The sequence below is a fragment of the Cornus florida genome, unplaced genomic scaffold (assembly GCF_030987335.1).
Source record: "Cornus florida cultivar Cherokee Brave unplaced genomic scaffold, ASM3098733v1 CherokeeBrave_3.0.0_Hap2_Chr10, whole genome shotgun sequence".
Lineage (NCBI taxonomy): Eukaryota > Viridiplantae > Streptophyta > Magnoliopsida > Cornales > Cornaceae > Cornus > Cornus florida.
This window is the reverse complement of record NW_026775580.1, coordinates 71337785-71359603: the sequence shown is the minus strand read 5'-3', so window position 1 is coordinate 71359603 and position 21819 is coordinate 71337785. Positions and strand designations below refer to the sequence as shown.

The following is a 21819-nucleotide window of genomic DNA, read 5'->3' as shown; positions in this document are numbered from 1 at the left end:
AGATTTTGCTTGTCATTGTGTAGAAGCGGTCAATTTCCAACTATATAGTTGTGTGTGTATATATTTTCACATTTTTAAGGTCAACTTTAATTTATATTTCGACAGAGAAGGTATTGGGTGTGCCCAGCGCATTGTGCATCGGATTTCTCCGAATCGTCGGATGAGCCTGGTTTGCCGGACGCATCTAATTTTAAGATTTACCTTTTAAATAATATAATATATAATAAAATATTTCATTTCTGTAGAACCTAACCGAATTGAATATATATATATTTCTCCGTTCTATTAATCTCATGGTCAATTCGTTTCAAATTTTTATGAAATTTTTATAACCAATTTAACTTCAAAATACACGTGGACTAATCTAATTGAAACCTTTGCACACCCACTTCAAACATTCAATTGGGTCGTCCATAAAGGATTGAATGGGCCATTGTCTTTTCTTCAACCACTCGTACAAATATTGCTCCTATATGAAAGCCCATATTGTAAATCGATACTATCCGGGGGTGTTCAAAAAATTCGATAAACAGAAAAATCGGACCGAATCGTACTGAATTGGGTGGTTTGGATTGGTTGTATAGCGGTTTGGTCCGATTCTGGGCCTAAAATTATGGAACCTTAATTTTTTGGTTCGTTCCTGGTTTAGGGTCATACTGGACCGGACCAACCCGGATCGAACCGTTACTATGTTATATAATATATACACATATATATATTTATATATATATATCATATCCTAAACCTAAGTCAAGTAAAGTTCTCATGTGCCCCCTTTCTTTCTTTTGTTATTTAAATTTCTTTTAAAAAAAATTAAATTTCACTTTTCAAATATATCTCAAATTTTTTTCCTTTAAAATATATCTCAAATTTTTTTTTTTTTTTTTGTTTAACTTTACTGCTATAAATTAAACTAAATTAAAGGGAATCAATTAAAACCAATAAATCGAACCGAACTAAACCGGTTTTTTACGGTTTGATTTGGTTTCATTAACATTATGATTCGGTCTGATTTTAAAAATAATGAAACCGTTATGAGTGGTTTGGTCCAAAATACTCCGAATTCAGTCCAAACCGGACCACGTGCACCCTATTACTATTAGTATCCACAAAAACGGTCATGTATGTATATGTATATATATATATATATATATATATATATATAAATTCACCTGTAAACGAATTGAATGGTCCACACTAACCAGTGAAAACGAAGCTGACAAAGAAGTATAATTGTTTATCCATCCATGGTGAGTGCATGCTTTTGGTCAATAGTAAGACCATCATCGCCTCTTATCATCCTTCCCGATACAAATTGCAGATGGATTCAAAACCCTAATCGACCAGTTCATTTCACTTTGCGAGGACACCACACAAAGAACAATTCACCTTGGAGATGCATCAGAGTTCTTCAAGATGGAACTAGCGTCCTCTCTCCCGACGACGCCGTTTCTTTGCCAAAGCCAGAGACTATTGATACTGAAGATGAAGTGGTTAATGGAGGAATTGTGGACGCTGAAGTAGTAGTAGATGAGAATAACCTAAATTCGACAAAAGCTTCTTCGAAAAGAATTGAGAAGAAAGAAGATGAGGAAAAGGAGAGCTATGACGATAGGTTCAAGCTGCGAAACGGAAGAGAGGTTAGTCATCCTTTTCATGTTTCTATTTTCTTTATATTTATTTCAATATATATATATATATATATTTATTTATTTTTTTGAAAAATTAAAAACAGCTTCAGCCATTGAAGTTGGCATACAATGGTGCATTCTGAACTTCTTCAGTTTTTTATTCAATTATTTATTGAAAAAAGTAAAATAAGAAACATTGGATTTGTTTGAGTTTTATGGGTTTATTATAATATGATTTTCAGTTCTAGTCTTGTGAAATGAAACTTAGAAAATTTCAGCTGCAATTTGAACCACCAAACTGTTGCAAGATTCAAATATTTCATTTCAAGTTCGGTAACTACATGGAAAGTGAATGGAGTGAGGGAGCCCATGGACCCTGCTTTTCTCATGTAACAGCATTGATCTATAATGTTTACTACTTGAGAATGAAATTTAGCTTCTGCCTCTCTGATGAACCACCGATTGCTTGGTTGAGTAGTCTTAGCAATCCAAAATTTGTGAGTTACGTGTAGACAATTTTCAACTCAAAATAGTGTTTCTCAGTGTCAGAATATGACACAGATAAAGAACAGCGAAGAACACTGCACAAATCTTGCAAGACTTAATTACATATCTAGGTTAAAGGTAAATGAGACGATAGATACCATCTCTGACCTAGGTTTGATCTTTATATTGGCTCAAAAGTATTTTTTAAACATATTTTCAAAAAAGTGTTTTTATCCTAAGTTTACTTAATGATTTTTTAAATTGAGTTTTTTTTTCCAAGACAATGAGCATCTATCAAACGGTCGATCGATCAGTATGTTGCAGATTCTTTTTTTTTGTTAAAGTTCAGTGGGCTTCAATTGGAGGCTCGATTGATCCAAGAGTGACAGTGTGGTGCTCGATCAACTTATTGGTCGATCGAACCTGCAGAATAACTTTTATGAAAACTATCAAATCAAATTCTAATAAGATTTTATTTAACATACTATATGGGTCTCCTATATTACTTATAAATATGGGGTTATAGTCAGTCTATGGTATCTCACACAATGGTTTCTAATTATTTACATATTATTTAGAGAATTTATATTTTTAGAGAGAGTTTTGTGAATCAATCCAGGGTTCTTCATATATTACCATATTATATGTGATTGTGATAATTAAAATAAAGAGCTGAATTGAAACTATCAGGCAGATTGATGGATCAATAACTGAGATCTTGCTTACGTTTGAGTAGGTGACTAGGTGATTCCTGTATGGTAAGATCTTTCTCATAGTGGATTTTGATCATCTGAATTAGGTTCCATGGTTTCTTCCTTTATCTATTGCTTTATCTATTTATATGATTGCTTTTTTTTTTTTTTTTTTTTTTGGATAAATATTTATGTGATTGATATTGAGACATGAATCAAACTAATTAATTAAATTTTAAACAAGGATTAACAGTGATTCAAAAAGTTTATTGTGAATTGATATACGTGGGACTTATTCACCGCCTCTAGGTCTAACCAACCGCATGCACTCCAATACGTCAGAACCATGGATAACGGTCCAAGTACGTTAAATACTTTGTTGTTGCCAAAGAGTTCCCAGTATTGATTTTGGATTTCTTCTCTTTTTCTTTTTTAGGTTTTTGAGGAGAAAGCTTACCTCGTAGGTGTTCAGCGCAAAGGTGATAGAGAGGATACCTTTAGTATAGAGGAATCACTCAAGGAATTGGCCCAACTAGCAGACACCGCTGGACTCATGGTTGTTGATTCTACATATCAAAAGTGAGTGCTACTCTTACATATTCCATTTCATTGCTTGTAATAGGTAATGCGATGCTCAACATAGTGAACATTATTTTGCTTGCATTTCTGGTAAAGATACTGTGTACCATGTATAAGGCATTGAATTTTTCCTAGTTATTCAAGTTGACTTTGTAATAAAAACATGTTGGAATTTTAGTTGTAACTGTCATTTTAAAGATCTCTGTGTAGTGAGTTGTAAGTTTTTTTTTTTTTTTTTTGGGGCGTGTATGGGGTGCGGTGGGATTGGGACAACTAAGCAAAATTGAGGTCTTGTTGGTCTTCTAGATGTTTGTTGGGCAAATTAACCGCTTACGTCCTCAAGCATTCTTGTTGGCACTAGGTTGTGTGACTCAACCTTCAAAACATGAAGATGAGAAATTAGCGCAAATGCATACTTTTTGGAGCTATAGTGTGTTGTGGGTGTAGCTTTTAAGTCAAAAAGCTCTAAAGTCTTAAGTAATTTTCATTTAATATCAATTTGGCATCCTATGGTTGAATATCTACAATAAAAATTGTGCATCTAATTTTAATTAGCTCCATGACACTGTATTTATTATATTCCTTTTAATAGGCACAAGAATTGAACTCCAGTGCCAAAAATCGATACTTTTATTGTGCTATTTGCTTGTATAAATTTTCCATGTGGTGTGGTACACATGTTAATTCATTTAGATTGATAGCTCGTTTCTTATGGTTCAGACTTGCTTCTCCAAACTCAAGGACATACATTGGAGCTGGCAAGGTTGCAGAAATCAAGAGTGCAATCCATGCATTTGGTGTTGAGACTGTAATATTTGATGATGAGCTTTCAGCAGGGTTAGTTTTCTAATGATATTATGCTCCATGTTGAGATTGCTTCCAGAAGATGACACTCTTAAATACACAGCTACTGCTATATTGGACAACTATTTTGCATTATGACTTAAACTATGCCTACCAAGTTTCACATGTGACTGTATTCTTGTTAACTTGGGTTGCCCACAAAATTGGTCACAGTGCTTTAGAGTTCCATACCCTGTGGTAAATAATGGGCCAATATTTACTGCCTTGACCCAAAGTTTCCAGCCTTCCTCTTTGCTATTGATTTCCTTAGTTTGAAATGTGGATTAAATCTGTCATCCTCACTGATTCAGTCATCAATATTAATTGCATCTGCCCTAATTACCATAGGCAATTTTCACTTATATCTCTTTAGCTATGTTATATGGACTTGTATACGTGCGTCAGTGCGGGTATTTATATAAATGTCAGACGTGTCAGGGACGCTGATAAATATTCGTAGTATTTGATATTTTTATTTTATTTTCAATGGTAAAATTATGTCTTTATATAATATAGTGTTCAATTTAGGCACTTCACTCATTTTGAAACAATTACACAATAAAACTGAATTATTTGATATAGTTTTTAGGTGCATGTCCCCAGTCCCACCAGAAGGTCGGACACGTTTCTCATACACGTCTGAGTATTGTGTGTCTGACCAGGGTGCTTTACCTATGTTTAAAGAGTCCATTTAACATATATCTTTAGTAGGTGCTACCTTATGCTTCTTATGGATGTGTAACATGTGTTCATTGCTAATTCCATTTGACAGGTTTATTTTGTAAACACTGAAGCTTTTCATGGCTTGACCCAGGAAATTGAACAGTTGCTTTTCGCTGCTTTTGATTTATTTATGCAACTATTATAGCTTGAATTAATCTTTTCCAAGCTAATTTTGTAAATAATTTTTATGTTACCATGTTCATCTGGTTATACGTAGAAAGTATATCTAATATTTCATTACTACTGATAGCTCTCTGTCTGGCATTTAAAAGAAAAGGACTAAATATCCTGCTGGTCTGGGGTGATTAATTGAATACCTCATGGTTTACCTTCAACTATATCTTTACATAATTTTGGTTTTGGTGCATGAGGATTGTAATTATGAATGTTTGTTATTTTTTTATTCATTTTTATTACAATGCTAAATTTCCAGACAATTGCGTAATTTGGAAAAGGCTTTTGGCGGAGATGTTAGAGTTTGTGACCGCACTGCCCTTATATTGGATATCTTTAACCAGCGAGCAGCAACGCATGAAGCAGCTTTGCAGGCAAATTTGCTGTTATGCTTTGAAATAATATTCTGATTTTTGTTCATATGCTTATACTGACAAGACCAAAAATCATTTTAGGTTGCCTTGGCACAAATGGAATACCAATTACCACGACTTACAAAAATGTGGACTCACCTTGAGCGTCAAGCCGGAGGGAAGGTTAAGGGAATGGGTGAGAAACAAATTGAAGTTGACAAGCGTATTTTACGTACTCAAGTAAGCAGCCTTTCTCGTTCAATTTATGTTTATGGGTAGGTTCTTGTACAGTGTGTACTAGTCATAAAACTGTTATTGTGTTCATGCATGTGCTGAAGGATTTAAATATTAAAGTTACACCCTCTCTAATAGCTTAAGCTTTTAGAGTAGATGGTAGTTAACATGGTATCAGAGCCAAAGGTCTCGAGTTCAAACCTCACTGTCAGCCTAATTAAAAAGTTGAAAAACATGTGTTGGACCAAAAGAAGGCCACACGCAAGGAGGCGTGTTGAAGGATTTAAGTATTAGAGTTACACCTTCTCTAATAGCTTGAGCTTTTAGAGTAGATGGTAATTAACAATATGGTTCTTTCTTTTTTGTCCCTTGCGAAGAGATTTGCGTTCGTGTTCGGATTAACATATGTAAACTAGAAGCTTTTCTTTTGCTTTATTGCTTGCTAAAATGTTCTTCCAAAGCCTCTCCAGTTTATTTGCTATTGTTCGTACAAGGAATCAAACCATGTTAAGCCTTATGTTCTTCTAAGCCAGATGGTGAATAGTTATTAAATGTTAAAGAAGTCATTTATTGAATATGAGAACTATAGAACTCCAGTATCCATGATGTTTCCTCAGCATGCCAAATTCTCAACCATGAGAAGTTGGCACTCAAATGTTAACCTCTTATATATTTACACTTTTGAACTAGATACAAGTTAAGATAGGTAGACGTAGCCACTTGTATATGGTAAGAATTGTATAATGCACATGAATTAAAAATATAAATAAAAAGACATGCATATGTACATATAATGAATGTATACAATGTTAACAGTTAATTTTATTTTATTTAATTATTATTATTTTTGTATAAACATAGGCTTTTCACATCTTTAATTGCCATGCAACTATTTGACTAGGCGACCTCAGCCATTGATTGGTCCAGTGTTCAGCTAGGACATCATAAACAGTGAGGATAAGTTTTAGAAAACATTTTAATAAGGGGTATGCCTTCTCATACATATATATATATATATTTAAATAAGCCTCCTTATTCAGTTGTTTGTTTCTTCCATCTTTCTTCATTCTTCATTTCTTTGTCAGAGTCATTCCTCTCCTCAGAGAGGATAAAATTAACACCTTAATTATGACTTAATTTTTTGCTAAGTTTGATTAAGATGTAAGATGAAGCTAAAACTACAGACCCCCTCCTTGAAAAATTAAATTGAAGATATCAAACAACAAAAATTCATGATGTTGAAATATCATCTGAGTGCAATCACAATCCGTACGATCAGTATCTTTTTCCTTGTTCATGTGGTTGCATATATTATGCGTGTCCTTCTGAAGTTTATGATTTGGTTATGCTTATCTTCTAATTTGACTTTGCCTTTGGAATTTCATTTGCATTCATAGATTGGTGGTCTTAAAAAAGAGCTAGAATCAGTTCGAAAACATCGAAAGCAGTACCGGAACAGACGTACTTCTGTACCTATTCCTGTGGTATCCTTGGTAAGGGAACACGTGGATTTGCAATCACAGAAAGTTTGTTTATATTGGTTGCTAAGATTCTTACACACACACACACACATGTATATATATAAAATTCTCTCACAGATATAGATTTTATGATTTTAGGTTGGGTACACAAATGCTGGAAAGAGTACACTTTTAAATCGATTGACAGGGGCTAATGTTCTTGCTGAGGATCGATTATTTGCTACACTTGATCCTACTACAAGAAGGGTGCAGGTCAGTAGAGTATACTCTTAAAATTCTCGTGGTACAATTTTTTCTATGGTATATCATTCTGTACTGTTATTTAAGAAGACAAGTAGTTGCTCAAGATACTAGTGTCTTTCATGAGGTAGATTGTAGGAATGGGTTTCTAAATGGTTTTATGTTACAGCATCATATGCGTGGAAACAAGTCTACATGATGATTTTAAGTGTTCATTCAATTATCTGTCAAACTAAATTCTTGCTGAGCATTTTGGCTCTACGCCACTCCCAAAGTATTTGTACTGGATTAAGTTTCCACAATCTCACTTCCATTTCTTAGCGGTTACTCTTCTTCTTTTCTTTTTGTTTTGGGTGATTGTGTCTCCAGATGAAGAATGGGAAGGAGTTTCTTCTTACAGATACTGTTGGATTCATCCAAAAGCTACCAACTACGCTGGTGAGCTATGTTGCAACTTCAAGTTGCATATGTTATTATGTTACATCGTCTACCTGCTCATGTTTTCTCTCTCTACAACTTGCATTATTTTTCTTTGTTTTTCCTTTGTACCTAGTTATCAAAGAAGAGGTTCCGGTAAATGTTAAACCTTTCTTTGGTGTGAAGCCCCAGAAATAATTGTCTGTTCCTTTCTATCATTGCTTCTTGCTGTAGGTTGCTGCCTTCAGGGCAACATTAGAGGAAATCTCAGAGTCATCACTCCTGGTGCATGTGGTGGACATTAGGTATAATCTGCCTATTCAATGAATAATAGTTAATTAATTTAGGTATGGCTTTGTTATTCAATGAACGATAGTTAATTCCGATAATTTGACATTACCTTTTTATATTTAACGTTGTCTTGCTATATATCTATATGACATTCAGCCATCCACTGGCAGAGCAACAGATAGACGCTGTGAACAAAGTTCTTTCACAATTGAATGTGTTATCAATTCCAAAGTTAACGGTGTGGAACAAGGTACAGGGATTTTTTTGCTCATTCAATTATGAAGCTAGTTACATGTCATTTCTACATTTTTTTTTTTGATAAGTAAAATATATTAGAAAAGCGTTCAAAAGGAGAACACGTCCCTAATACACAAAAATGAAAACCCTAAGGACCAATAGAGTCCAAAAGGTCAAATAAATCAGCAATCGAGGAGCAAGCGTTCCTCTTACATAACAGAAAAGAGAACGAAGAATAAGAGATTTTAAATTTGCTATAGTCGATTCCTTCCCTTCAAATTTTTGTTATTTCTCTCTCTCCAGATACACCACTAAACACAATGTGGGACAATCCTCCAAAATCACGAGCATGACTTTTAACTGGGCATCTTCTTCATGCACTAATTAATTGAATAGAGTGCTTAGGCATCACCCACTGAACGCCAAAAATACTGAAGATAAGATTCCAACAATCATACGCCACAGGACAATGCATAAGAATGTGATCCATGGACTCACCGTCTGTTTTACATAGGCAACAGTAGTTAACAATGGCATTACCTCTCTTTCTCAAATTATCCAATGTCAAAATCTTTCCCCAGGTGGTGGTCCAAACAAAGAATGCGACTCGAGGAGGAGCTTTAGAGCGCCGCCAAATAGGCTTCCATGGGAATTCTTGGCCAGTGAAATTAGACAAACACAAGAACATGGATCGTACTCCATATTTACCACGAGTGGAAGGGACCCACAGAATATCATCACAACCTCTGCCAACATCCTTCTGTCTATACAACAAATCCAAAAAAGCGCATACTTCTGCCATCTCTCAATCCTGAAAAGAACGCCTGAAACGCACATCCACGTAACCCCACTGTTATCAAGATGATAACAATCAACTATGTAAGCATGCTTGTTCTCGGCAATACTAAAGAGACGAGGAAAGGAAAGAGACAACAACTGATCACCACACCATAAGTCTTCCCAAAATCGAGCATACCTACCATTACGAACCTTGAATCTAATATGGGTGGAAAACACATCCCAACCCTTCCGAATGAATTTCCAAACGCCAACGCCTCCCGTGACAGAAACAAGATGAGAGGACCAACCCCCACTCTCCTCCCCAAAACGACACGAGACAACTCTTCTCCACTGTTGATGACGCTCTTTACCGAACCTCCATAACCACTTTCCCAATAAAGTTCTATTGAAAGGGACCAGCTTCCGAATACCTAAACCTCCTAATTTCAAAGGTTTGCAAACCTGCTCCCAATTAACAAGATGATACTTGAACTTCTCTCCTCTTCCACCCCAAAGGAAGTCTCTCTGAATTTTTTCGATCCGTTCAGCAGCAGAGCACGGGATTTGAAATAGAGATAAGAAATAGGTGGGAAGGGACGAGAGGGTATTCTTAATAAGAGTGACCTTCCCCCCCTTCGAAAGATACTGTTTTTTCCATCCTACCAATCTTTTTTCATACCTGTTAATCACCGGATCCCAACTCCCCACTCTCCTGGAAGAAACTCTCAAAGGCAATCCCAGATAAGTAAGTGGAAAAGCGCCCACTCCACACCCAAGAACTGTAGCTAAGGAGGAAATATTTGGAACATCCCCCACTGGGACGAGCACACTCTTTCCAACATTGATTTTAAGTCCGGACACCGCTTGGAAACAAGCAAGAATGCACCTCAAGTATATGAGTTGGGAGACATTTACATCACAAAAAACCAAGGTATCGTCCGCAAACAACAAATGGGAAATCTCAATCTGATAAGCAACATCTCTACCGATTGTGAACCCCCTGATATAACCCAGATCCTCCGCTCTCTTCATTAATCTGCTCAATCCCTTCATAACAATAAGGAATAAAAAAGACGATAAGGGATCTCCTTGTCTCAAACCGCGCGAACTCGCAAAAAAACCAGCATGAGATCCGTTCACAAGCATAGAGAACATAATGGACGAGATACAAGATTCGATCCATTTTAGCATTCGAGGCCAAGATATTCTTTGAGTGTGTCTATAAGCATCCCATTTTTACACTAGGCAACCTTGAGCATCCAATGACAATACAGAAGTAGTAATGTAATATGAAATGCTTCACCCTAGTTCCTCAATTTGAGGGGTTTTTTTTGGATTATGTTTAACACTTGAACATCTTTTTCCGGGCCTCATAAATGTATCGAAATACCCATGGCAATGAAAGTTTTTTAGGCAAAAAATGATGGAGTTTTGAGTTACATTTCAAGAAAGCATAGGCAGCCACTGAACCCAAATCAGGACTTTACACTCGATTTAGGATATCTACGCTCGAAATGTCTTTCACAGTATGTGATTCAGTACACCTGATCCAGTGTAGGAGACTTGAATATAGAAAATGCAGTGTTTTTATCAGGAGGAGACTTTTGTGGATCCTTTTGTCTTGGTTGTGGCTTGCCTGTTCCCCAAGCATAACACTAGCGTGTTAAGAGTTTTTTTCTCTGGCTGTTGAAATAAATTAAACATTTTGCAGCCACTGATTTTAGGAAACCATACCTACCCTAATACTCAACTATTAATAGCCCCACTTCCTAGAGGTCTTGGGGCACAATTTGATGGTTAAAAGTGATCCAAAGGAGATCCTGAAGGCTTCAGAGCCAGACCGAGTTATCCTCTTGAAAACTTGAGGAAAGCGGGTTAGGTAATTGATTTTAAGGTACTAAATTCTTAAGACTGAGCTTTTGATTAAGGGAGAGTTGTTCAGTGAGTTTGCTCAAGGTAACATAACCTTTTATTTATTGAATCTTGATCCCCTTACACCCCACCCCCACCCCCCTCCCTCCCTCCCTCCCTTTGAGCTTAGTTTATTTATCTTAAAACAATTCCTCCTCGGCTTCTAACTCATATGTGTTTTTTTTTTGCCCTTTTTCTTTTTAGGGCAGTTTCTTTCATAATTTTTCTATAAACCTTGCTTCTATTCTAATTCAATGGGCATAGAAGATGAATGAAGGGTCGAGTCTTAGTGTAATTTGGCAAGCTAAGATCATAGTTTCTCATTTCTATTTTTTGTATTTTGATTATCCTAGTGTAATTTTGACAAATTAACAAGCTCCAAGGGTGATGAGTAAATATCAAATTAGTTCAGGCAATATGGGTGTAAGCAATCTTTTGGATGCTTTCGCATCATAACTTAATTTTTTAATCCTTGAGTTTTGGTAACAATATCATGGCTTTGAATAGGGAATGTGATTTATTGGTTTCCTATTGTCCTAAAACTAGATGGTGACTCTAGAGTTAAATTGGCTTTGGATCAAAACATGTTGGCCAATATTTAATTACTTTCTAGATTTTGCATCATAAATTAGGATTTTAGTTTCTCATTCTTTGTCTGTAATTTCATTATCGTAATGTAACTTTGAGCACTATATGCTTTGAGGAAGAGGAGTCTAACCCAATTAATTCAGATATATTGGGTACAAGCTAGCTTTTCAATTCTTTCACATATTGCAACTTATTTAGTATTTTTTAAAACGCAATCCATGTGCACAACAATTGGTATCGAAGTATATACTGGAAAATCCTAGAGAGGGTGTTGGGATGTTGAGGAGTGGATCTTTTGTTAGTATTGTGTTTCCAGAATATTATGTAGAGTCAGATTTTGTTGTTGACCTTGACACAAGAAGATCCATTGATTAGGTAGTGTTCATCTTATCCTTCCCTTCTTCTTTTTTTTTTTCCTCTGAAGATTCTGGCAAGAAAGAAATATCGAGTCAGCAGACCATTTGTAAAACAATATTTAAAATTAGTAATCTATTTGGATATTGATGGCCATCAAATTGATAATCTTTTGCTCAGAAATATTTTTGTCACTAATTAGAAGAATAATGAAATTAATGGTCATGGTCTCAAACCATTTTATGAGCATTGTTGGAGTAGATTACACATTTCCTTCCAGCCCTGAATTGCAGGGTGTTCTGGTGTTGTTATCCTGCTGGTTAATTAGATAAATGATAAGTTACTTGTCAAAAAAAAAAGAAAAGATAAATGATAAGTTCTCTTTTTTAATTCTCTTAATACAAATGTGAATCTTCTTACTGTAGTTTGTCACTCATTCTATGATTTAAATACGAGTTTCACTAATGGGAACATGCATTCTAGGTTGATCTGATCACAGCATGACTTCTACAATTACTTTTGACAGGTTGACAAAGCTAGCAATCCTCATAAAATCAAGTTAGAAGCAGAGGAAAAAGAAGATATTGTATGCATATCTGCTTTAAATGGTGACGGGTTAGAGGAATTCTGCAATGCAGTTCAGGAGAAACTGAAGGTCCTGAATTGATGATGATTTTCACTGAATTAGAGCATAGTTATTTTGTTATATTCTTGATTTTAATAGTAGATGTCCTCCAATTTATATTTTCCAAATTCTTGTATTTTTGTGCTGAAAAAGTTATTGTTTTTTTTTACAGGATTCCATGGTTTGGGTGGAAGCTTTGATTCCATTTGACAAAGGAGAACTCCTCAGTAACATACATCAGGTCGGAATGGTTGAGAGAACTGTGAGTATTTTTCTCTTGCCCCTTGAATTAATTTAATAACCTTTTCCCTTTCATCTGTCCATTTTTTTTTTTTGTCTACATCACTAATTAATAATTCTTCTATAAATAACAATGAAGTGCATATTTTTTTCTAACCTCCAAATTTTAGTCTTCAGAAATCCTTGTATGTGGTTACCGAAACATTTTTGTGTTTGAAATGACTGTTTTTTAAATATAGTATGTTATTCATATACTCCCTCGGTCCCTTAATAAGTATCCACCTTTCCATATTTAGCTGTCCCAAAATAATTGTCCCAATTCAAAAGTCAATGTATATTTTACAGCATTCCCAATTTACCCTTCTTGCATTGAACTTCAAAAAACAAAACCATTACGTCACTTGGACCCACCATGGATATATTTGGTAATTCATTCACTACCAATACGATAAAAAAATATTAAAAACCACATCTTAAAAAGTGAGTTTCCCAAAAGGGATACTTAAAATGGGACGGAGGGAGTAATAATTATGCATGGGACCCTTGGGATGAATTCTCAAATGTACTTCTCGCCTTTGGTCTCACTTTTGGTCCTTCGTTTATGAAGAGTGATTGGAGATGTAGAATGGGTGCAGACATACTCTTTGGCGTTATTTGCATAAGGTGGTTGTTCTCAGACTTGAAACGGCATTGTTTGGCAACCATAGATTTTACTACTGCAGTAAGCAGTGCCCATTTTGGAAAGAGAATGATCAAAGTAATGTAAAAGTAGGCTTGGTGATGAAACTATGAGTTATTAGACGTGGGCTAAAATGTTACACACAAAAACTACAAATAAAATCACTATTTATAGTGAACCTTGAACAACTAAACATTTATTAAAATCCTTGCTCCAGGTATATCAAAACCTCACATCTCAATGTATGTCGACCAAAGAAGTCAAAATAAATTTAATATTCTTAAAGCTCACCTAGTTATTGTGATCAACTTAAAGGAGGCACCAGCTCCTATTTAAAATGACTTCTCTTGGAGATAGATAAACGATGTTACTTAAAACTAGAGAATGATAAAGGTAAAAGAAGGCTTGGTGATGAAACTGTGAGAAATTAGACGTGGGCTAATGTGTTGCACATGAAAACTAATGAATAAAATCACTATTTATAGTGAACCTTGAACAATTAAACATTTATTAGAATCCTTGCTCCAGGTAGATCAAAACCGCAGATCTCAACTTTTGTCGACCAAAGAAATCGGAGAAAGTTAATATTCTTAAATCTTAAAGTTAATATTCTTAAATCTCAGCTAGTTACTGTGATCAACTTAAATGAGACACCAGCTCCTATTTAAACGACTTCTCTTTTTACTTCTCTTGAAGATAGATGAACAATGTTACTTAAAAATTAAAACTGTAGAAACATGAAATTGCTCTATAAACAATCCGGTTAACTGGGTTAGATTGTTGACGGCAAATGGTATTGTTCCTGTGAGGTTGTCGGTGGAGAGATCTAGACGGGCCAACCAAGTTAACTCGGTGATGCTGGGTGGGAACTCGCCGGATAACTGGTTGTTCAGGAGGTAGAGGCTACAGAGAAGCGTTAGATTGGAGAAATCAGAGGGAATCTGACCGAAGAGATGGTTAAAGTAGAGACTTACACACAGAGCTGAGTCAGTTTTCCAATTATGTTTTCCGGAACCTGAACCACAAGGGCAATGCCCGGAAGCCAGAGAGAGTAGACAAAGGAGCAATTGGCGTCGGATTCGACACCAACCCAATTGCAAGCCGAGTCGGAGGCGTTCCATTGACTCGATTCTCGTGAGGGATCTGTGAGAGAAAAGCAAGGAGGGCTTGCTTGTCCTCAGTTGAGTAATGATCAGAAGTTAAACACCAATGAAATAAATACGTTGTCATTTGAGAAGAAAGAAAATCAGCTATGTTATCATTTTAAATAAACCCAAATGTGTGTGTGTGTGAGAGAGAGAGAGAGAGTTCATGGAAAAGAGATAAGACATTGTTGATGAATCAGTAGGCTTGAGGCAAGGCTTGAGTATTTAGATCTTGAGAGGGATTTCTATTTTGTTACAGACGGGATTGGTCTCTTTATAGCACTTTACATCGATTTTTCAACAACTTTTTCAATTTTATCTTAAAGTTATTTGAGTCCATTAACGCGTTGACGGGTTTGGCTGGTTTGTGCTTTCACATGGTTAAAAAGGACCACTTCCGAATGCTCAATGCTTTTCACTGGTTCACCAGATATGCTGTAGTTGGTGCTTCCATGAGGTTTCCCCTCGTTTCATTGAGTTCAGCTTCTGGTTTTTGTGGCCGTGCCCTGGTGGGGGTGGGGGTGGGGGTGGGGTGGTTGTATTGAAAAGATTAACCTATTAATTAATCTGTTTGCTTTCAAGAGGAACTCAATAAGATAAGTTCAGGTCGGTGAAGAGAGTTAATTGTCATGCTATTTACTTGGTTAAGTGTTTCTAAATAATTGACATTTTGGAACAAGATTGTGCTACCACCCTGTTCGAGAAGGCTTATGTGGTTGAAAAATAAAACAGATGTTGCTCAATCTTTGAAATGTTGGTTTTGCCTTTCCATAACTTTCTTATATAGTAATCATTTTATAAATGGTTAGCACAATTACTGAAGCTAGTTTTCTCGTGTGTTTTCCCCCCTTTTTTCTCCTCATAGGAATACACTGAGAATGGAACATTGGTCAGGGCATATGTACCCCTCCGTTTTGCGAGGCTTCTAACACCAATGAGGCAGCTGTATGTATCATGAACTCCCAAACTTAGTTGGATAACAATCCAAAGTTGCAAGTGTGGGATACCCTTCCGGACATGATTGTAGCCGCTAGCCAGAGCTGTCTCTTGCAAAAAAGCCTGGAATATACTACAACAGTATGGTAATAACCCTTTCTTACAGTTCTCGGCATTAATGTTTAATTTGACAGGTCAAAACTTTTGATCATGTCATATGAATATGAGAGAGAGAGATTTCATGGCATTCTTGTATTATCAGTCTGGCCAAGGCTTGTGTACATAGCATGTACATTCGGTACAAGTAATATTGAAAAACTGTGATAAATGTCTAACGTCTCAATTTCTCTTCCTTTTAGATATGGTTCCCTGCAAAATAAAAAATAAAAAATAGCATCGATGTCACAGTCCTGTGTGGAGGTTTCTCTTTTCACTAGAAGAGCAAAATAATGGGGAAAAAAAATCATTATTAAGGTATTGCTGGAATTCAGCAATTTGGGGGGTGGGGTTGGAAATGAGAGTTCGAAACAGTGCAATGGGGTGTCATGAGTTTGAGATTCATACAGCATTGCTTCGTGTCAAAAGAGTATCATTGGCATTGAGGGAGCAATGAAGTTTGTGAGTAATCATAATTTTAGCTTAATTAAGGCTGGTAATTCAGGAGATATTATTTAAGTGCAGTGTTCAGCTGAAAATATGGGCTACGGAAGCAAAGTGCTAATCAAATATATGTCAATAATTGACCAAGGCATTCATGTGGATGACAAACCCTCTTCTGCATTTGTTCTTGGAGCAGGTGAAACTGAAACCAAAACTCTCAAGAATCAGCAAAAACCAATCTCTCTCTCTCTCTCTCTCTCTCTCTCTATATATATATATATATATATGATGATGATTTAAAGAGTCTTGTGTATCCATAGTTGGTGTCTTCTTGTGAGGATTTGGTAGGCAGAGTGGTTAATTTGATCACATGAGCTCAATACGGTTGCAGAGGTAATGTTTGCAATTTCGATTTTTCAAATTGCACTTCACTCGATTAAAAAAAAAAAAAAAAAAAAAATGTACTTCACTTTTAAAACAAAAATAATATTATTGTTTGAAATCAGGTATACACTTTTACCATATAATTATATGTTGTAAATAACGATGGAATTATTTGTTACCAGATAAATGCAACAAACACATATTATCACTAGGTTAAGCAAAACCAAATACACCCCCACCAACTTTAGTAGGAGAATTAAAAAAAAAAAAAAAAAAAGTGGTTAGATACTTAAGAGTATCGTATGGTGTAATGATATATATATACATTTTTTTAAAGTGAAAGATTCAGAATACATATCTTCTTTGGTGAACAAAGTGAGTGCGTGAATTTTAAATAGGTAAAATTTAATAAAAAAAGGTGTTGCGACTTGCGGGTTATTTATTATATGATTAAGTAAATTTCTTAATTTTTTTGTAAAAAACTTAGATTTTCTATAAATTATTGATTTTACACATCATATATAGAATATACATTAATTAAAAAATGATTAACCAAATAATATGGAAATAATAAAATTACACAATCAAAATCAAAAAATTGATTGAGATATTATTAACAAAATCTAAAAATTGATTGAAATTTTATTAACAAAATTAATTACCAATTTAGATATTTATACTAAAAAAGTAAGAAGTGAAAAACTAAATACAAAATTTATCTGTTAATAATAAGATTGCTTATTTATAATTTGAGTTGCTTTTCAATTTTTTCCCCCTGTTTACTGAAAAAGATTTTAAGAATTAATTACTACTTATTTAGATAATTATTCTAAAAGGCTCTGGGACAACCTTCATTTCCAGATGAAAGAGGGAGGTAATTGTGATCATAGAAAAAACTTGTTGGATGTCCATTTTCTGTTTTGCTTCTGAGTTTTGTTTACTCCTAGTTAATTTCTTGGCTATCATTTCCTCTAAAATTATTACTTAAACAAGAAAAGTTCTTTGATTATCTGCATTTTGAATATGTACTTTGTGATTTGTTGATTTCAAAATTTGACAATTGGAACACTGTAGTTGCTGTTTTGAGTTCTTATCATTTAACTGGACCAAAAGGCATGACATACTGAAGAGAGACCATTGTTGATTGTGTTATGTTTTTTTACTTCCAAATACCTTATTACCAAATCACGATTTATTTGCATAAGAGGAAAAAACAAATTAAACATTGGGTGGGTAAATTGAAGAATGATTACCAACATAATCTCGGAAGTATCTTTTCTCCTTTTAAAATGGATTGTGGGAGTTGTCAAGGAAAAAGAAAAAAGAAAGTATTGAATGCTATGAATTTTTATTTGTTGGTTGGGAGAATGTGTAGGCCTCTCCCCAAAAATTTTGAATTTCTTTTTGGGATGGTCTATACTTGCCCCTGAAAATATTTTTTTCCTAACGGGCCTTTAACAAATTTAGGTCCAAATTCATTTGCGATATACTAAGATTGTGTATATATAATATACGCAAGTTTTGTATAGTTATTGTATATGCGGATTATTGGCAGAAGTAGGTGTCTGATTGGCTAGTTGTTTCAAACTGATGCCTAACTGTTTTGTTTTTCACCCCCCTTTCAGATACTCTTGTGTACTCACACCGAACACTTGTCACTTGTGAGCAGTGAATTAGTTAATTTCTAATTAGTTATTTATATCGAATACAACTAAATAGAGGACTCTATTTTCTTATTTGTTACATAATTGACCAATTAAAAAATTAGGTCTAGCAATTCACTATAACTATTCAGTGCAAGTATTATTTTCCTTTATTAATTGATTCAGAGATTCGCTTCCAATTTGAAAAAAAGAAAAAAAAAAAAAAAAAAAAAAAAAAATTCTCTCACACGTTTGAGTTGAGATAAAAAGTGAGTAATGAATAGTTCAAATTCTCAAATACAATAAGAATTACTTCATCTGTCTTAAAATAGTTGTATGCTTTGTGACTGTGAATCACAATTCCCAAACAGAAAACTATTTTGGGACGGATGAAGTATATAATCATATATTTTTTTATACATATAATATATGTATTTTTTTTTTTTAATTTTCAACATTTAGTTTTTAAGTGTTGCAATTCATACTTATTTTGATGTAGCCGGAAGTATAAAACTGGTAAACTGGTTCAAACGGAGTCTTACTCATATTTGGCAAAAATTGGTGTAAATGACCTCTGAATTAGATGTATCATTTTTGAATTATTCTCTTTATACAATTATACTATTATTTAATAATTGAAAATAATGAAATGAATAGTTTAATATGTAATAGACATTATGCATTTTAGTTTTTGCTTGATTATTAATTTGTATTATTATTACAACAAATTTGTATTTATTTATAAATTAAAGTCTAATTGTTTAATTGAAAGTTTTGTAAATTTTGGTTTAAATCTTATTTGTGATACGGAAGTTTGATATTGCCCCCAAATCCTGGCTCCACCTCTAAATGTAATCGTGCTTTATCGTCAACTATTCCAATGCATAGTGAAATATGGAACGTGAAAATAAGGTAGGTGATACATACGGGTATAGTATGATTTGCTTTTTGAAATAAAAAATGTAAATCATAAAAGAAAAGAACGTTTTACACATCTACATGTATCCGGGTATAATACAAATGTAAATAAAAAACCTAGTTGTAAAAAATACCATATCTATACTTCTTTTTTTAATCATATCCTGTGATGTTGTGATCGGAATTTTGTTTAGGCTTGGGTCGCATTGTGATCCAAATTTGACCCCAAAAGCAAGATTGTATCTTTCTTCTTCTTTTTTTTTTTTTTTTTTTTTTTCCCTTGTAGGTTGTGAATTACTGAACTCTTGTTAGTACTCTCTTTTAGTCAGGTGTATTAGGACTTTTAGGATTTAGAGTGGGATAGTGAGACACGAGCTAGGATTTGGGGATTGAAACTTGTAATCTACTGTTTTTCGTATAATAAAATCTTTTGCCGAATTTTCACCGTAGTCATAAATACCAACTTGTTCTTAATCACGTAAATAGTTATTAACATATCCCAATATTAAATCAAAATAAAAGAGTGATGGAATGAATTCATGGTGTATGAGCTTTAGAGCTTTTACTAACTATACTTCAATATTACCCTTATTAATCTATTTTTCATATCATTGCTCCCTAAACTATGCAGTAGCATCAACTGCCATTGAATTTTTTTTGTTATTTTAGTTTTGCATGGCTATTTTTTAATTTTGTTTGCCTATCCTTTGGTGATTGTAGAAATGCTCCCACAAAATTGCAAAAATGTCCTTGGTCTGATTGCTTGTGTTTCTTCCATCTTTTCTTTTTGTTTTTATCGCAAGAAAAAGTACCATGAAAGAGTCATATTTGATTAACAAATTAATGAATCACTGCCCAAATATGATGACTCATCGATACAATTTTATTTTTACCCTCTCATCGATACAATTGAACTTGATGAATAGAAATATTATTAATTAAATATTCTTGTATTCATTATTTTAACTCAAAAAAAAATTTGCTTTAAAATTATTATCCAATGTCGTCCCCACTATGAGAAATTCTTGATTTTGCCATTGTATTCCAATAAGTCCTTTAATCCATTAACAACTATTTGTTGTCCTTTGTTTTGTTCCCATGGATCCCTTTCCTTTTATGACGCAATATGTCATTTCTTTCTTGAAATTGGATCCTCTAGTTATTTTAAGTTGAATTAATACATATTAACATGTGATATTTAAAATCTATTTATTACTGGTGGTTTACACCGTTTTAAATTAAGAAAAATTCACCATACTCTAACTACGTTTTAACTTCGTTATCTCTCCCACATCTTTTCCAACAAAAGATCATCACTTTCCTCTTTATATATATCTTAAACAAGTCGAGATGGTGTCTATTTCTCTTTTAACCTGACTAATGTTTTCTCTCATATTTGTATAGGGTTTTTGGTTGTATTTTCGTAACTTCATTGCTTTTATATATATATGTACACACACACATACTCTTTTCCAATCAGAACTGTTGCCAATAAAAGTTGCATGCTTGCAATCACACTTTCGTCCATTCTATTCCATGGCAAAGAACATTCACTTTTTACGCGAAATATTCCCCCATTGGAATGAAGAAGAGGAGAGAGATGGAAGATTTTTTTTGAAAAAGTTGAGGGAGAGATAATGACGTTAAACGTCATTAGAGTATGATGAATTTTTTTTAATTTAAAAGGGTACAATTTTTAAACTCTGATAAATTTTCTTTATCTCAAAATGGTGGTTTTTAAACTTTCTTTAAATTAATTGAGGTAGTTTAACACCAACAATAAATAGATTTTAAATGTCAGTGTCAATTTGGTAGTGATATAATTTAGAAATTTTTTAAATTAGGGGATCCAAATCCTTCTTTATTGTTCATAATAGCGCTAACCCCTAAAAGCTAGCCCTCGGATCACGTTGTGTTTGGTAAATCCTGGAATAAAAAATAAAAAATAAAAAAGGTATTTGTCTATTGATTAGAAAAGACCATTGGAGGAATATATATATATATATATATATATATATATATATATATATATATATATATCATGTGAGCAGCAGAATAGGATGTAGAATTTTATATTAAAAATAAATTAGAAGGGTGGTGAATAGGTTTTACTTGGGGTCAAGTACAGAAAACACCCCTAAAGTATGTTTATAGAGCATATCACACTCCTTATGTGCAAAAAATACCCCTAAAGTTTCAATTTGGTGCAAGTAGGTCCCTCTGACAAATTTAAATCCTAAGTTGACTAAATTACCCCTACTTTACTAGACTATTTTATAAAATATATAAAAATAAATAATTTTGTAAAATAACCGAAAATGACACTATTGGATGATGCCCCTCACATGCAAAAAACTTCCCTAAAGTTTCAATTTGGTGCAAATAGGTTCCTCTAACAAATTTAAACCTTAAGTTGATTAAATAACCCTTACTGAACCATTTTATAAAATATATAAAAATAAATAATTTTATAAAATGACCGAAAATAACACAATTGGAGGACGTCTACAATGGACAAGTAAAGATAAAAATATAAAATAAAAATAAAAGTATATAAAAAAGTAAAGATAAAAATAGAAAATAAAAAATAAAAATAAAATGCAAACTAAATAAAACAAATTTGCTCCGAACTCTG

General features: G+C 33.9%; 1 protein-coding gene across 1 annotated transcript; it reads left to right on the top strand.

The window, feature by feature from the left end:
- Positions 1–1170: 1170 nt before the first annotated feature.
- On the top strand, positions 1171–16699 carry LOC132276986 (uncharacterized). The gene is made up of 13 exons (XM_059778665.1): positions 1171–1640; positions 3246–3388; positions 4109–4225; positions 5388–5502; positions 5584–5721; positions 7113–7208; positions 7335–7448; positions 7806–7874; positions 8088–8158; positions 8301–8394; positions 12541–12669; positions 12812–12901; positions 15569–16699. Exons 1-13 carry the CDS (start codon positions 1248–1250, stop codon positions 15659–15661), a joined length of 1662 nt encoding a protein of 553 aa, XP_059634648.1. The 5' UTR covers positions 1171–1247; the 3' UTR covers positions 15662–16699.
- Positions 16700–21819: the final 5120 nt, after the last annotated feature.

Excerpts from the sequence above, each read along its gene's own strand:
- LOC132276986 (XM_059778665.1), top strand. The coding sequence starts at position 1,248 with ATGGTGAGTGCATGCTTTTGGTCAATAGTAAGACCATCATCGCCTCTT. Across the intron at positions 3,389-4,108 it reads GTTGATTCTACATATCAAAA|ACTTGCTTCTCCAAACTCAA; the intron begins GTGAGTGCTACT and ends CTTATGGTTCAG. Across the intron at positions 7,449-7,805 it reads CTACTACAAGAAGGGTGCAG|ATGAAGAATGGGAAGGAGTT; the intron begins GTCAGTAGAGTA and ends TTGTGTCTCCAG.